We start from the raw sequence: 16,545 nt of genomic DNA, 5'->3' as shown, positions 1-16,545 counted from the left end.
AAACACGGTGTCGTGTTTCCATAGAAACGGCGACGGCTGCCATCGGACACCCCAAGACCTGGGAAGCGTTTTACCGAGGAAAGGCGGGACATCCTACGTTTTCTGCCGGCCAGTGACGGAGGGGGACTTTGAGTTATGTCTATATCTCGGCTGGCTATTTATTCTGCACTTCAGTTTTTTAATTAACTTTTAAAATGACCAAAGTCGTGGAGGAGGTGGCAGCATCCTTAGTAAGAGAGTATCTCAGCCGGAAGGTAACGACAGGCTTTTAACTACGGTGTGGGAAGTAAATGCTAACTAACTGCTCTCTTAACGGGGAATACTTAGCTCTTGGTAATACGAAAAAAAGTCTTGTTTTAGTGTTTGGGCTATATGCTGGTCATGCTAACTTCGGGTGGCAGCATGATGGAAATGATGTTGGTCAGCTTATCATCAAGCATATAATTGAAAAAAAAAAAGGCAGATTTCTCACTAATATGTATTTATCTTGTATGGATTTCGACAAGCATGCAGAGATGTAGTGTTTCTTGTAAAAATTTTAACTGTTTATGCAGTTACTGTCTGAATCACTTTACATGTAAGAGATATTTTCACTGATCTCTTGCTTACAATAAGTGATTAATGATTAAGAATATCAATAAGAATTATTATTATTATTATTATTATTATTATTATTATTTCTACTACCACTACTACTATTTTACGTGGTTGACATAAAAGAGGAAATTTACAAAATGGAGTCAGGTTCAAGGGTAAAGGTTGATTTGAATACATGATGCTTTTGAAGGGTCTTAAAAGGACTCTAACCTGCATGGATGAAGAATTTCCCCGGACTGATTCAAGCATAAATAACAGGGCAGATCTTCGTCATACTCTGCACCTTGAAGCCCTTTATAAGAAGAATAAGGTAGTAACAAAAATTGAATAATGATAAAGCACATTGATCTGTGAGCACATTCTGGTCATCTTGCCATTATATTGTTATGTGGATGTACTGTATGTTTCAAGCTTATTGTTTTTTTTAATGTTTCAGTTGCAGGAATTTCCCCTAAAATCAATGTTGGAGATTATTGTGAAAGAATGCATCAGGAATAGTGGAGATAATTCTGCAGTGAATTGCTGCAGTGATGAACAGATTTTTTTGAAAAAGTCAAACCCTACTCTAATGTTACACAGCAAAGTGAAAGATGCTTCTGACAATGAACAAAACAAACAGAGAACAGGGTAAGATAAACATAAAGATAACACAGTATCATAGCTCTGGTGGAAGGACACTGCTCATGTGATATGATACCAACAATTACAATAGTTATTTCAGTTATTTTGTACATTGTGGTATATAGCAGGGGTGTCCAGCTCCAGTCCTGCTCAGCTTAGTTCTCTCCATGTTCCACCACATCTGATTCAACTGAAGAAATGGGGGCTATTTAGCAGAGAAGTACAATCAGGTGTGTTAAATGAGGAGACACCCAAAAATGTGCAGGGCTGGGGTTGGAGACCCCCGATATATAGTTTAAACATTCTAATTATGTTAATAATGTAGTGTTGTATGAATTTATAGAGATATTTTCATCAGTTATTTTCCCTGATAGAAAAGCCATGTTATTTGAATTGGTATTGATTTTTCTTTCTTCTTTTTTGGATTGTTTAGGGATAATCTTAATTTCCCACAGCATAAAGGCCTTTTAAGTCAAACATCGGAGACTTACCACACAAAGCAACAGAATCCTTCCCTGGACTCCAGTTTCATGTCAGAAAGTGACCAAATATGCCACCCAGTGCCATTTAGTCAAGAAAACTGCAATGTTAGCTGTAAGACTGCACCCTCAAAGAATGACATCACTGACGTACGGAAAGGGAGAACCAGTCGCATTATGCGTGGGATGATGTCAGGCCCAACTGCCAGCTACGCACAGGTAAGCAACCTGAAAACCGTAAAGTATGAAACGCTGGTTGTCCATGTTTTTTAAACTTATGTGTAAGTAACCCCCCCCCCCCCCAATAGGAATGTCACAAAAAAAGAGAGACTCGCAAGTTCTGTGGTTCCAGTGTTCCTGGGGCAAAAGATGAAGGCAGCAGATTTGATATAATGACATTAAGTGCTCAGTCAAACCGTACAGAAAGGAGGGAAAGTCCAGGCCAGCTTGCTTTGGGAGCAGAATGTCAAAAACAAGAATGCGTTCAAGAAAATGTAAAACCTTCCATTCTGCTGGGCGACCACATGGACATCAGAGGCAGTTTTGAAAGATTAGACAGTTCTGAAAGATTAAAGATGGATGACAAGAACGGGGACAGAAGTGACAGACCGGAAGTGAACAGACGCCAGGATAAAAAGTAAGTCTTTTTATGTTGCCTTGATAGCAGTTTGCTATTTTTTTCCTATAATATTGCTTTGAAATTTAATTTGAACTAAATTCCTTATATGGTTTCTTTTTTGTGGGAAAATCAACATAACTTACAAATGAACGTTTCTGCTATCTGAATGATATGGTTATTCAATTTTTTTCATTACATGGATGAACAAAATTTGAATTCATTATTGTTTATCTTATGTTATATTCAGTATGGATATTAAAACAAAAGAGGAGATTCAAGAGAATTACTTGTGGCAAAATAGTGAAAAACCAGTGTTTTATCATTACAAGATAGATTAAATTAGGAATGTGGCATTCTGCAATTAAATCTTTTGTCCTTTCTTTTAAGAAAAAAATCAGCCACCAATTCCAAAGGACCCAGTCTTCATCTCCAAGCTGATATGACACTGGGTATTCAATGATTTTTTTTTCTCTCTTCAGTTTTGGAGTTTTCCATTTTCCTTGGGAATTGCTGTACAATTTTAGGATAGTTCTTGTATTCCACCACTAGTCAAACATTCAGTAGTAATATTTTATGTATTGTCAATTACCTATTAATGCCAGTTAACAATAAAATGAATCCTTCAGCTGCCACCTTTATAGAAAGTAAATTGTTTGTTGCTTGCAATTTTTGTAAAAGATGTTTTATCTTAAATACTAAAATATTATGTCATGTTACTGTCACATGATTTGATTAGATGTCCTGTGCTTTTGCAGATGATTTTAATTATGAAGATGACCTTCATAATCTGTCTACTGGCCCTGTCGCTTCTTCTGGTCTTTGCACAAAGGCTGACTTGCATCCCATAGATCAGAAAATGGCTATCGTAAGTGTAGAGGCTATACATTATCAATGGATAAAGTTTAACGGACTTTCATCTATAGAGTACGCATATATTTATAAATAATGGTGCATTTGTCTATTGATCCACTATAGGCCTTAAAGGAGCTTCTTTTTGGTTCCAAGATGAGCTGTTTCAATGAAGAATGGAAAGCTCAGAGTTTCATATTTTCAGATCTACCTGATCTTAGATATGGGATTGTACAGAAAAAAGTAAGTCATTCATTTCAGAATGTTATGTCTTTTTAATATTCACTTTTCATTATTATTTCAGCTCTATCCCTGAGCTCAAGTTAATGGACGAAGTCATCCATTTTAATTTTTAATATTTCTGTTCATTCTCTCAAAATACAGTTAAACTATGTCTTGTCTTGTTGGAAATTATTTTTATTAGTTAATTCTTTTTCCTACAACTACATTTCTGTCTGAATGATATATTAGTGCATAGTGCCTAATTCTAAAATAAAAAAGTAAATAACTATATGATAGGATGCGTTTCAAATTTAGTGTTTTTAGAATACATTGAGCGTAACACAACTTTTAGAAAAGCCTGCCCTTTCCTTGAAACAGTTACCAGATGAGTCCAGGTGAAGGCTCTGATTCCTGATTGATTTAGTCTCTTAAATGCACTTCAGTCACTGTAGATGAAGGGGGAGGAGACAGATTAAAGAATGATTTTTAAGGTCTGAGATATACCATATATCAAGCAGGAAAAACAGGAAACTACAGTTACAATGAGTTGAAGAATGTAAATTTTGACCAGTGAAGGTATGGAAGAAACATTGCCTTTAGTGATGAAGCCTGTTCTGTTGTTGCCAGCTCATGGGAGGAATGGGGTATGGGGAGAACCATATGAAACATTGGTCAGCATTGCAGGCTGGTGGCAGGTAGTGTGGTGTGTTTTCATGGCACACACCCGAGTTGTTGATGAAAGCGGAGTGGCACTTAAATGTTGCAGGATATATGAACATCATTCGCTTCTCTTTATGCTAGTTGTGCACCCATCTGGATTATTTCACCACGATAATGGCTGATACTTGGGTGTAGGAATCCAATACCAGCCAGCTCAGCAAATCCTCAGATGGCATTGGAAATGGTGTGGACCATTGAGCTCAGGCCCTGATGCACTAATGGTGTTCTGAGAGCAAACGTGGATGCAGTGCGCCCCCTAATGTTTCAGCTAACATGGTCAAACGAAATGTATTATTTATTTCTAATCATTTATTGTGCTTAGGCAGTACACCCTCTTTTTTTCTAACACACTCATCTGTAGTAGGTCACACTGCAACTCTTATGCAGCCTATAGCAGAAGCCTTGGCAGCTGAGGATATTCTGTTACTGTTAGTTGAAATATTCCAGCCAATATTAAGTACGACAAATTTGATGCGCTGTAGCATAGTACAGTGTATTGCTATTATATATGATTAGTGATGTACAACAGTTGTACACTGGTGCATAGAATTCACAGTTATTTAATTTATAATTTTAGGATTCAACTTCACCAACCTTTATGCATGGGTGTAGAGGAGCTGACCTTTTGAAAGGCTTTACCATACCTAGTGACACACAGTATTTACACTGGAGTGCTATGTACGTAGCCGCGATTAATCACTGCGCACAAGCATTCAAATGATGAGCTGCCAAATATATTAAGATATGCAAAGTAGCCACAGTCTCCCTCTGTTTTAATGCAAGTGGTGAGGAAAACTAAGTGCACTCATGTATCTCAGGACTTCCTACACTAGCTATCTTGAATTTTGTTAAAAAAAGCCACCATTATAATGTAGAGGGGAATTCTTGTCTTTTCTACTTCATTTAAACACGTTAGTAATTCAGCAGGTCTGCAAATTGCTGGAAGTCTTGCAGTTCTGTGAAGGAACGCTTGTGATACGTGTCTCTCTTTTCCAGGGCGGTCCTTGTGGCGTGCTGGCTTCCGTTCAGGCCTGTGTTCTGCAGAAGCTTTTGTTTGAGGACACGAAAGATGACTTAGGCTATCAGTAAGTGTGTGATTTTCCCAGACGGCAGTCTCCTGTGCTTTTCCTCAGTTTGTTGCGTTTCAATGAGCATGTACCCCAATCCAAGCTTAGAAACCTTAGCATCATATAAACAGTTGTGGTGTTTCGGTCCATTAGCAAAAAGAAAATAGGTGTCCTGTTACTTAAAGCCGAGATCCATATTTGAACAGTCATGTGTTAAGAAGACAAAGGTGAAGTGGAGCTGGAATATCTAAAAATACGAATTTTCCTTCAACAGGAGGCTGCATCCTTCCAATGCGACCCGTAGCAGGAATCTTCTTCTGGCTATAGCTGACATCCTGTGGAGAGCAGGGAAGGGGAGACGAGCGACTGTCGCAGTGTATGTGTCATGCATGTGCACTTTGCCATTACATTCTCTGTCAAAAAAGTAATAAATCCAATGTCAGGCAGTGTATGCTACTACTGAACTATGCGGGAGCTATAATTAAATGGAATTCATACTTTTTGTACAGAAAATTACCAATAATTTAAGATGATATAATACACAAAAGCGATATATAGATTTTAGTATAGTTTTATTTCATGAAGTGACTCTTATTCCCGTTAGTATGGGGTGAGTTTTGGTAAGTACAAGTATGTTTTCGAAAAGAAAAAATATTCACTATTTAAAGTCAGTTCGTCTTAACTAGTGCTACAAAAATGTAAATCGAATATCATATTAGCCTTATTAAAATGATTAATGTGTGCTTGTCTCCATTACAGATCTTCAGGAAGAAACCAGTTCATTCCCACAGGAAAGTATAAATCTGAGGGCGTTTTGGAAATGGTAGCGTAACTTAACCTTTCCTGTTCATGTTTTCATAGTTTCCTCCAGTCAGTTAACTAAGGAACACCTTACTCAAATTCATTCATGCCCATTGAATCTGTTTGTTTGACTTCTATGCAGCGTGGATTAAAGTAACCCTGCTTGGCTAGTTACCCAGCTTAAGTGTATGCTATATATTTTTGTGCATATCAGTCAGTGTCAGTCTATTAACTAAAAGGTTGCCTTTAACATGGACTAAGATAAAGCAAGATCTAATCTTAATGCCCTTCGAATTTCATTGCATTGATTGGTGTAAAAAGTTCAGATCACATAGAGATATGCAGCTATCTGTATTGATGGTCGAGACCGGTTTGTGGGGAATACTTTTGCACTAAAAAGCATTAATGAAACCAATACCTTATTTTATTTTACACCCATAATTATTTACCTAAACAATGCTAATTAATTCCAGCAAACAGTGTGGCTCTCTGTACTGGACCCTTGTAATTTTCTATCAGTTATCAAGAGATATGTTTCTCTAATGTTTTCTGCTGTAACTCCTCTGGGTTTTAGACTTTTTTTAGAGTGTCACTAACTATTTGTCATAAATGAGCTCCGATCTGCGGGCAAAACAAACAGTTTTAGGATAAATTGGGAAAAAAAACTAAGTGGGACTTTGTACTGTACTGTATGCTGATGATTCTCAATAGCTTGTCTCTTATTTTCCTTTAGATAACATTTATTAATGTAAACAGTTTTGAGGACTTAAAATTATTCCTGGATCAGCACATACAACAGGTGAAGTAGAAAAGGAAAACATTTATTATCTTTTTACAAATATTCATCTTTTAAATTCTGTATCTATTTTTTTATAATACAGTGGTACCTTAGTTCTTGAACTCATTAGAACTCGAATTTCTTAAAAGTCGAACCAACCAGTTCGGGAACAAAATGACCTAGAACTCGATCAGAATCTCAGAAGTCAAACCGTGAACGCCGACCTAAGATAACTTGTACGCGTTGAAATGAGTCACGTGGCACATCTCTCAGAAGAAACAAAGGGTAACGCTTCAGTCTCAGCCTCGCATTCGCTGTGATAGCATCGTGCATGTTTACACTAGCTGAATACATATATTTAGACAATAAAAATACATTTAGACAATGATAGACAGTAACAGTACTGATTATTATATAATAAAATACATTTAAAAATAAAGATTTCTTATTAATTATTTTAATATTAATAATAAACCATTAATACATTTAATTAAAATAATAATGTTTTGTCGAGCGGGGACGGAACGGAGACAAAGGCGCAGACGTCAGGGTATCGGGGAATACGGGGTTTAATTACAGGTAAGGCAGGCAAAACGCAGACGGACAATACAATAACCGGACTGGGGAAACAAACTGAAACGCGGACTAAGTAAAGAGGACTAATGACAACAACCAGAAACAGCTGATCACACGGGGATTCCACATGAGGTTAACTAGGGGGCCTGGCACACGGAAGGAGCGGACGATCGAACATTGTTTTTTTTTTACTTTACACATTGTTTGTATGCATTTATTTTCTTACTTTACAAATTACTGTTTTGTTAAATGTGCTTAGATGTGTTTAGTACCGTATATGCCCTTCTTGTTTTATCCAGTTCATTTTGTATTTAAATGAAAAAACAAAACATATTTAGGTGTAATTGTTTGGGGCCGGGAACCAATTAATTGGTCTTCCATTATTTCTTATGGGGAAAATTCGATCAGAACTCAAACTTTTTAGGATTCGATCCGGAGTTCTGAACGGATTAAGTTCGAGTTCTGAGGTACCACTGTAATTTTAATATTTTTATGGAACTGAATTGAATGATAATCTAGAAAAGCCTTTCTCTCTCTCTAGTTGTTACTGTAAGTCTGAATCTTTGTGGCTGTTGTTTAGTGCTAATACTATTATCTGCATTTGTAAATAGCTATATGACTAAATAATGCAAAATGATTTTCTTTCAGTTTGAGTCTGGCCCCTATGGATGCGTTTTGCTTACTGTATCAGCCATTCTTTCCAGATCTGTTGAAATGTAAGTAGAATGTTTTATATTTTAAGAGACCTGAGAATTGCCAAAATCCCACCTTTTAGGATAAATGTTGGGGGCAGCACAGCGGCTCAGTGGGTGGGGCTGTTGCCTCACACTCCCCATGGTCGGGGGTTTGCATCCTGTTATATATTGTAAGCACCTATAAATAGAAACAGTCGAAAGAATTTTGTCTTAATGTGTGCAAACATAATGGTTTCCAATCCTACAGCTTTTCTGCTAGGCTATAAAGTAGCTTTCCTTGATATTCTGTATTATAGAATGATCCCACATCCATGCCTTTTAAATAGTATATGTGATATATTTAGATACAGAGCTGGCCAGGAGACCATCAGTGCTTGTTTGTTTAACCTTTGCTGAGCAAATGCTTACCTGGCCTGGATTTTGAGTGTCACGTTTTGTTTTTAGCGTCAGAGCGGATTTTGACATGCTCACCAACACCCTCATCGGAGCTCATGGCTACTGTACACAGGTTTGTTTTGATGTAAACACTTGTAGCATTAACGGTCAACAGGAGTAGTACTTACAGAAGTCAAGATCTCTTTCTTACAATCTACTATCTAATGATTGTGATAGTCTGAAATTTTGAAAAACCTATCACAGGAAATATTCTGACTGCACAGCTGTCACACATACTGCACACATGCCTGTAGAATGAAATGAATTTGGAGGTGGGAGGGAAATTTCAAGAGGGGATCTCTATTTTTCTACCTAGCCACATGTCTGGTTGGGAGGGGTTCACACCTGTAATTATACTATGTGGCTACGTGCCTGCATGTCAGTACATTGGGTACTTTTGTAAAGATAACTGTGAGATTTCAAATTACAATTTCATTTCAGATTTATAAGTCATTGTTTTATTTAGGACAGTATGGTGGCTTAGTGATTAGGACTGTTACTACACAGTGGTGGATTGGATTTCGGCCCAGAGCTGCATTTTCACAATCATGAATCTGCCTGGGTTTATCTCCCAGTACTCAGCTTTCCTTCCCGTAGTCCAAAACATGGTTATGTCAGCTTGAAAATCTGGTAAGGCCATCAATTCAAAACCCCCAGTTGAAGGTTAGAATTTAGAAGGAAATGGACTAAAAACTCGTAAAGCATCAAATTGATACACCTGTCCTGTCATTACTACTGTGATATTTCTCCATGTTGAGATCAACCTTAGCTAGAGTCTCAGATTGTTTGAGTGTGAGGTATACTCTGGACAGGCTGCCAGTCCATTGCTGGTCACATGCAGACACACACAAGTTAGAGTTGCTATTTAGCATAACTGCATGTCATTGGGCTGTGGGAGGAAGCTGCCTTACTAAGGAGAAACACACACAGAAGGGCATCAGTGCACACATTCAAAGCTTAAGTGGGATTTGAACCCCCAACTCTGGAGGTATGAGGAAGCTGTGCTAAACCACCATAACTGCTGCTCTCTCTATGTCTTATCAGAAGGATACCTGTGGCCTGTGGAATTTGCCATTTTTAAAAATATCAGTACATTGATTATTTGATATTTGTTTTGTAACTCTTCTCTTTTTAATGATTATAAGCAGCTGCACAATGCATTATTGATTTCTGTTTTGGCATGAAGGACACAGAACGATGTTTTCTGCATTGTTTGTTCTCACAGGAGCTCGTCAATCTCCTGCTTTGCGGAGAAGCTGTTTCTAACGTATTTGATGATAATTTCGAACTTGACTCCGGTAATGGAAACACGACCATTCTGAAGGGAATTAAAGAACCTTGTGACATTGGGTTTCTGTCTTTGTTCGAGCATTACAACATCTGCAAGGTAAGCAGTGCACCGAGTGCAAATGCCAGAACAGGGTTTGCAGCAGTGGTACAATAGACATGTGCAATTGCATTTCTGTTTAGCAGGCCATTCTTATGGATATTATATATCAAGGAAAACCCACATGCATATCACGATACCACACAGTCTATAGGATGGCTGTCGTCTTGGTTTAGGTCCCATGATGCACTGAATGTGGCATCAGATATGTGCAGGTGACACTAAGTGAGAGTTTTAGGTTATATAATCGATTTCTATTGTATAAAGTGTGGTGACCTATTAAATGCAAAAATCAATTCTCACTAACATCCTGAGATGAAATCTAGTTGTTAATGAATGTCCTGTTGAATCACCCAGAATCTACTTTCATATAACAGTTATATATTTTCAAAATATATAATTAAAAGGCAGTGTCTTCTGCTGGTTGAATGCACTTATGTTATGTAGCCTTGTAAAGATTGACGCTCCACATCTTTGTAAATGCAAGCCAGTAAAATAGCAATTGGCCACTTTACAATGGAATGCCCTCCTTGCAGACTTTACCACCAGATTAACCATTCCTCCAGGTTGGGACTTACCTGAAGACTCCCAGATTCCCCATCTGGGTGGTATGTAGTGAAAGCCACTTCAGCGTGCTTTTCTGTACACGGAAGGAACTGATAACTGACTCGACCATGGAGAGGAAGTTTGATCTGTACTACTATGATGGCCTAGCCAATCAGCAGGAAGAAATCCGGCTTACCATCTGTAAGGATGAATCATGTTTTTATTCTGAATAACTGCATTATACCTTGATTTATAGTCATTTTGGGCTTATCCTTAACTGGAACGAGAATGTTGGAACAAGATATGGGGCAATAAAATAAAAGATAGGCAGATCACAAGGCCACAAAGGAATGGTTTTCGTGAATAAGAAGATAATCCAGTCAAAGCAAGTGGTCTCTATGAAATTGAATAAATAAATTAAGGGACAAGACAGTCTGATAATAATTGCCATAATTGGTAGCTACTTGCATGAATAGAGATGCAGGTTTCTTTTGTCTTGCATTTAACAAAATAATAAGTTTGCAAGAGTGAAGACAAGCATGTCACTACCATGAAACTCGCAACTGCCATGGAACTGTGGGAGATAATGCTTTTAGATTACCATTGTTCGAGGATTTTTCTTAAATTTCCTTCTCAAAATATATTTTTGATGGTCTGCTTTTACCCAAATGTGTGTGTTATGATCCAGCCATGGCAACAGATAAGGTCTACATTCAATTCATCACTTTAGCTAGAGTTAGCATCCTGTACTTAATTGTCATCTTTTTTTTTAAATAAATAGCTTATTCCTTCTGAAGCGTGTGACATTAACAGGACTGTAAATTTCAGTCACAGGGTCACCCAGGAGTGGCTCTGAAGATGCTGACGTGGATCTAATGCCGCCACTGGAACACTGCATTAGGACGAAGTGAGTAAAGCCACTCCTGCTAAACCTAACCCTAACCCTATCCCTAACCCTTTTTAACGCTCCTTACTAACCCAACCCACAGCGCAGGCATTTTCACACTTTATCATTTCATGACTTTAAGACTTTGCATATGTTATTGTGTTAGTAAAGTCTAAATATCTTTGTTGATCATTAAAGATCTCAATAAATCAAGAAAATCTGATATCACTTAAAAAATGGTCAAGCACAGTTGATTGAAGATAATTGACTGTTTTTTTTATATACTCACTTTATTTTTGTATATACTCACAGTTGTTTTTTTTAAGACTTATATGACTAAGAGATTGTTTTTTGCCAAAAGATGAGCAAGGTGAATTTTAACCAGAAGCTATTTCTGCCCTTAGATGGAAGGATGCCGTTGTCGACTGGAATGAGACAGAACCTATACTATAATTTTCTGCTGAATTAAACTCCAAGCTGCCACCGGTGTAATTGGAAAATTTTAAAGACTTAAATTATGTTTATGCTTTGCCATTTTTCCAGTGGCATTGCCTTAATCTCATCATCTGAAACCTACTACCATGCAACCCCGTTGTGTCCCATTTTCCAAATGGTTTGTTTTCAAGATAGCAGCTAAGCTGTTAAGGACCACTGGCATCTCTAAGTATGGTTGTTACGTTTGGGATGTCCCAAGTGCTGCTCTTGTGCTCCATGGACAAATTACTCCTGTGCCATTTGATAAAATTTATTATGTTTGGATTAAATTTCAACTGAACAGCTATACAATATAACCATTGAAATTTTGGAATTTCCATATTCTTTTATGCATAACTACAATGCAATGTGTTGGTTTTTTAATTTCATAAATGTAAAATGTTTCCTTCATTGTTTGCCTTAGCAAAAAAAAAAAACAATGAATTTTGATGAAAATTGTTCTGTGGTTTTTACAAACCTTCTGTCAGTACCTTTATTCACCAGAGCTATTCGTCCTAATTTCTGCATCTCGTTGACTTTGTTCCTGGTCTTGGCTACCTGTATATTATAAATGTCATTTCTGCAGGCCAGTCAAATCTTATTTCACCTCAAATCCTGCCATGAACAGAAGTTCTAAAGTTTTTCGTTTTAATTGACTTTGAATGGAAAATCTCCATTCTATGTGCTGTTGCCCTGTGAAAATCTTTCAAAAAAACTGCCTATAATGTGTAAATGTGTTTGTGCTGTGTAAACCAACCTACCTACCCACCCACCCTTTCGCTCGCTCTCCCAACTCATATGATTTAAGTTTTCTTTAAACCCCATCATATGCAGAGGTCAGTGGCTGCCCTAAGTATTATTAGTTACCATATAAGTTGTTCTGCCCAGTGACTTATGAGTACAGTATGATACCCTGTGTTTTTACTTCTTTCCTTTTTTAAGACACTCCCCCCCCCCTATTGCACCCTCCGGTATATAAATTCTCCTCGAGAGGATTACTCACTAGAGACAGTGGAGGGAACTCCCAAGGACACAGTCATGAGTAAAGAGCTGCGGAGTAAGACGTTCTGGAGGGCTGTCTTTGCCGAGCTGCTGGGTATGACCCTGTTCATATTCCTCAGCATTGCTGCTGCCATAGGAAACCAAAACAAAGATGGTCCTGACCAGGAGGTCAAGGTGGCCCTCTCTTTCGGCCTGGCTATAGCAACCTTAAACCAGAGCCTGGGCCATGTGAGCGGCGCCCACCTGAATCCGGCTGTCACCTTGGGGCTGCTAACGAGCTGCCAGATAAGCATCCTGAGGGCCGTGATGTACATCCTGGCACAGATGCTGGGGGCGACCGTGGCCAGTGGCGTTGTTTACGGAGTTAGACCCAGCAACGTCAGCGGACTGGCCGTCAACACCGTGAGTATGGCAGCTTTCCACTTTATTCAAATGGCAGATTTTTATTGGCTAGAAGAAGAAACAAATGAATCAGTTTCTGACTTACGGTGGTTTGTTTTTAGACAGGTGTCAAATTAGAACCTTAAATTCTACATTTCTTATGCATTATAAACTGAATGACTCTCATAAAGGACATTTCATGTTGTTGGCACTATGCTGGGGAATATTAATCTTCAAAGTACGTATCTGCATCAGATTAAAATGAAATAAGTTTTCGCTTATCATCTTGCTTTCTAGTGAGACACATATACAGGTGAGAGCAAGGTTTGTGGTTAGCGCACAGGCCATTTAAACAGCACCCCTGGAGCAGATTTGGGGTTAAGTGCCTCGCCCAAGGGCCCCAATGTGATTGGATCACTGCTGGCCATGAAACAGGCCTAAACCACATAGCCGGCCACTGCCCCAAATGGAATCGTGTTTCCTCTCAGCTAATGTGATAACCACTGTACTCTGAAAACCAAGGAGAAGTATCAGAAACCCATTATGTTCTGGCCTAGTAAATAATTTACTGTTTCCTTTTTTGCAGCTAAACAGAATCACCCCAACCCAAGGCATTGGCATTGAGCTACTGGCCACCTTCCAGCTGGTCCTGTGTGTCATAGCATCTACCGATAAGAGGCAGCTTGGCGCGGGGATCGTGGTCCCGCTGGCGGTCGGCCTTTCAGTATGCCTCGGACACCTGGCTGCAGTACGTGTGTTAGAGACCCGCAGAGAGTAATATTAGCTTGTTGATATTGGCCAAATATTACACCAGGCTTACATCATCAGTCTAATTTTCCAACAATCAGTACAATGCAAAATCAATCCACTGTAGTTCATAGCATAACGCAAGTACACTTCTACACAGTGACCTTATTTCAGGCAGGTAGCTGAGGTTGTGACCTTCCTGTTTCGCTCCTTCCCCAGGTCAGCTACACAGGTTGTGGTATAAATCCTGCCCGTTCCTTTGGTCCAGCTGTTGTTACGGGCAACTTTGAAAACCACTGGGTAGGTGATATTTTCCATAAATAAAGAAAAAATAAAAAGAAATTTATTGGTCACTTTCTCCCTTCAATAAAGGACTGTTAACAAACAGGCACATATGTATAACACAACATGCAGTATTTTACATTTCCGTGAATGTCACATTAGAGCTTACTGATGTTTGATGTTGGGTTTTACAAGACTTATAAACTCAACATGAGTAGGAATTGGGCAGTGATACATTTCCACTCTCGTTTATGGTACAATGGCCATTTTGGTTAAAAATACAAAGAGTATATCCAGGAAGGATACGACCCCTTTGCAAGTACCAGTTCCGTTATGTATGGTTCCACTCTTTGGGTACCAAAAATAATTGAAACTACTGGCATTATGTATCAAGTTACATATCCTTGACAATGTACGGAGTCTCTCAAAAGTCATAATCTAACAGTGAGTAGCTATCATCAGTTCCTGCTTATTTGCAGTCACTTTGACCTTCAGTGCACCAGTTGTCCTGCATTATGTAATTAATTGTAAATGTGTGCTAGCTATTCGTTGCGGCCTGTTAATACCCAGCCGTGCTGTTCTGGTCTCAGGTGTACTGGGTGGGGCCTCTGTGTGGAGGTGTCATGGCTGCCCTCGTTTACGACCTTGTCCTATGCCCCAAACTTCATTTGTCTGACCGTGTGACGGTTCTGCTCAGTGGTCGAGGTGGGGAGTGCAGCATCACCAAGCCAGAAGAAATGGCTGAAATTGAAGTGCCATCCAAGGTCTGAAATATCTTAAAGTGCCGTATTATAATCTATGTATTAGCATCATGTGATAGTCATGCTTTATTATGTACTTTGGAATTCGGGGGTTAAGAGCCTTGCTCAAGGGCCCAATGGAAAAGTGTCTATTCAGCTGAGGACGGGATTCAAACCAGCAACCTTCCAATCAGGGGCACAGAAACCTAATCACATAATCACACACAACAGTACGACAGGTTGAACTGGTTTAAAACAAGTAAATGATTTTGCAGTATGTTATATATATGCGCAACCCTCAGTGGATAATTTGTTATTGAAAATACAGGGATTACTCCATTTGTGTATTTACTTAGGTTGCAAAAAATAAGTAATAATTTGGTTTCTATGTTACTTGTGCAGTAAATTTGTTTGTTACCTGCAAATTTCTTGTTGGTTTCTGTCAGTACGCATTATGTATTATACTTTGGAACACAACATTCTTGCATTATGGCACATTTGACTTGAAAAGAAATGAAGATCTCTGTGATCTGTTCCAGTTTATAATTCACCGCTTGTGTTATGGAGCGGACATATGAAGTGTATATTGTGTATGATGAAATGATGAAAGTGTGCCACTTGAATAACTGATTTGAAATGCAATCAAATGCAATCAAACACCCTTAATCAGTTTCAAATATAATAAGGAAAAACATAAGGTACATGCAAACAGACATTGTTCCTCATCAAGGTTATAATCTGGAGACAGTAGGGCCCACCAAATCCTTCTCCGTCCAAAACTTATTACATAGATGTATTACATAGATGTATTCATGCATCACAGGTGCACTCAGTAAATGAGTAGCTTGGATTACTCAAACCAGCAAAGAATCTGGTTTAACGCTTAACACTTAATGCTAATGTTCATGAAACACACATTACAGCAACTTAGACTGATTTCCCTTAAGAAGCCATGTTTCTCTGGGCTGCTTGTGGAAGTTTGATTAGCAAAATGACCTTCCGGCTTGCAAAAGCATTTCACTCCACTATACTACTACAAAGACAATTGTGAGGTTCCAGCTTGAAACAAATTACTTTTTGCTAATGTGCAGATATACTCCAGGCTCTGGGGCTTTATGATAGCCACATGCTAACAGCATTGTCACAGCTCTTACTCTGGTTCATTTCCACTGGAAATATAGCACACTTATAGGGTTTAGTGCACATGAACTGTGTCTATAAAGGAGTTACTTTTCTGTTGTTTTTCTCTAAAAATGCTGAGCATTTTAACAGGACTACCAGTGTGTTTTCTAGTTTTGTTTTGTAGCTGTTGACAAAGAATGTTATAAACCTTGTTTGAACCATATTGAGTTATAGTTGTGTATATAACATATATATATATAAGCTCTCTACAGGGGTTTGTGGTGATACATTACAACATTATAGAGAGAGAGTTAAACAAAAACTGGGAATAGAAAGAAAATAAAATGAAAGAAAGAAAGCCAGATGACAACGGAGGAGCGGAACCAAAAACCCCTGGGGGTCCAAGGTCAACTGGCTACCCAACCCCCCCGCCCCGCCCCGCCCCAAACATTCTAACATTATAGGAAAAACAAAGGTGTAGACTGTCATTAAGTCAAGCCAATGTCCATCAATGGCTCG

General features: G+C 38.5%; 2 protein-coding genes across 2 annotated transcripts; both read left to right on the top strand.

The window, feature by feature from the left end:
* The first annotated feature begins 22 nt into the window (after positions 1-22).
* On the top strand, positions 23-12,485 carry mindy4 (MINDY lysine 48 deubiquitinase 4). The gene is made up of 18 exons (XM_023807465.2): positions 23-254; positions 788-907; positions 1,034-1,224; positions 1,652-1,916; positions 2,006-2,334; positions 2,704-2,765; positions 3,072-3,181; positions 3,292-3,408; positions 5,104-5,192; positions 5,449-5,550; positions 5,934-5,997; positions 6,709-6,774; positions 7,978-8,045; positions 8,469-8,532; positions 9,685-9,846; positions 10,413-10,593; positions 11,221-11,299; positions 11,683-12,485. Exons 1-18 carry the CDS (start codon positions 195-197, stop codon positions 11,729-11,731), a joined length of 2,178 nt encoding a protein of 725 aa, XP_023663233.2. The 5' UTR covers positions 23-194; the 3' UTR covers positions 11,732-12,485.
* A 146-nt stretch (positions 12,486-12,631) lies between these two features.
* Positions 12,632-16,247, top strand: LOC111841608 (aquaporin-1-like). Its single transcript, XM_023807477.2, has 4 exons — positions 12,632-13,156; positions 13,722-13,883; positions 14,102-14,182; positions 14,755-16,247. The coding sequence occupies exons 1-4, from the start codon at positions 12,791-12,793 to the stop codon at positions 14,932-14,934; spliced, it is 789 nt and encodes a 262-aa protein (XP_023663245.1). The 5' UTR covers positions 12,632-12,790; the 3' UTR covers positions 14,935-16,247.
* The last annotated feature ends 298 nt before the right edge of the window (positions 16,248-16,545 follow it).

The sequence above is a fragment of the Paramormyrops kingsleyae genome, chromosome 1 (assembly GCF_048594095.1).
Source record: "Paramormyrops kingsleyae isolate MSU_618 chromosome 1, PKINGS_0.4, whole genome shotgun sequence".
NCBI lineage: Eukaryota > Metazoa > Chordata > Actinopteri > Osteoglossiformes > Mormyridae > Paramormyrops > Paramormyrops kingsleyae.
The sequence above is the reverse complement of the archived record's forward strand: the minus strand, read 5'-3'. Positions and strand labels throughout refer to the sequence as shown.

Bases quoted from the DNA above. Each gene is read 5' to 3' on its own strand.
- mindy4 (XM_023807465.2), top strand. From the start codon at position 195: ATGACCAAAGTCGTGGAGGAGGTGGCAGCATCCTTAGTAAGAGAGTAT. The intron at 1,917-2,005 runs GTAAGCAACCTG...CCCCCCCAATAG, and splicing joins CAACTGCCAGCTACGCACAG to GAATGTCACAAAAAAAGAGA. The intron at 8,533-9,684 runs GTTTGTTTTGAT...TTGTTCTCACAG, and splicing joins CTCATGGCTACTGTACACAG to GAGCTCGTCAATCTCCTGCT.
- LOC111841608 (XM_023807477.2), top strand. From the start codon at position 12,791: ATGAGTAAAGAGCTGCGGAGTAAGACGTTCTGGAGGGCTGTCTTTGCC. The intron at 13,884-14,101 runs GTACGTGTGTTA...CTCCTTCCCCAG, and splicing joins GCCTCGGACACCTGGCTGCA to GTCAGCTACACAGGTTGTGG. The intron at 14,183-14,754 runs GTAGGTGATATT...TTCTGGTCTCAG, and splicing joins GCAACTTTGAAAACCACTGG to GTGTACTGGGTGGGGCCTCT.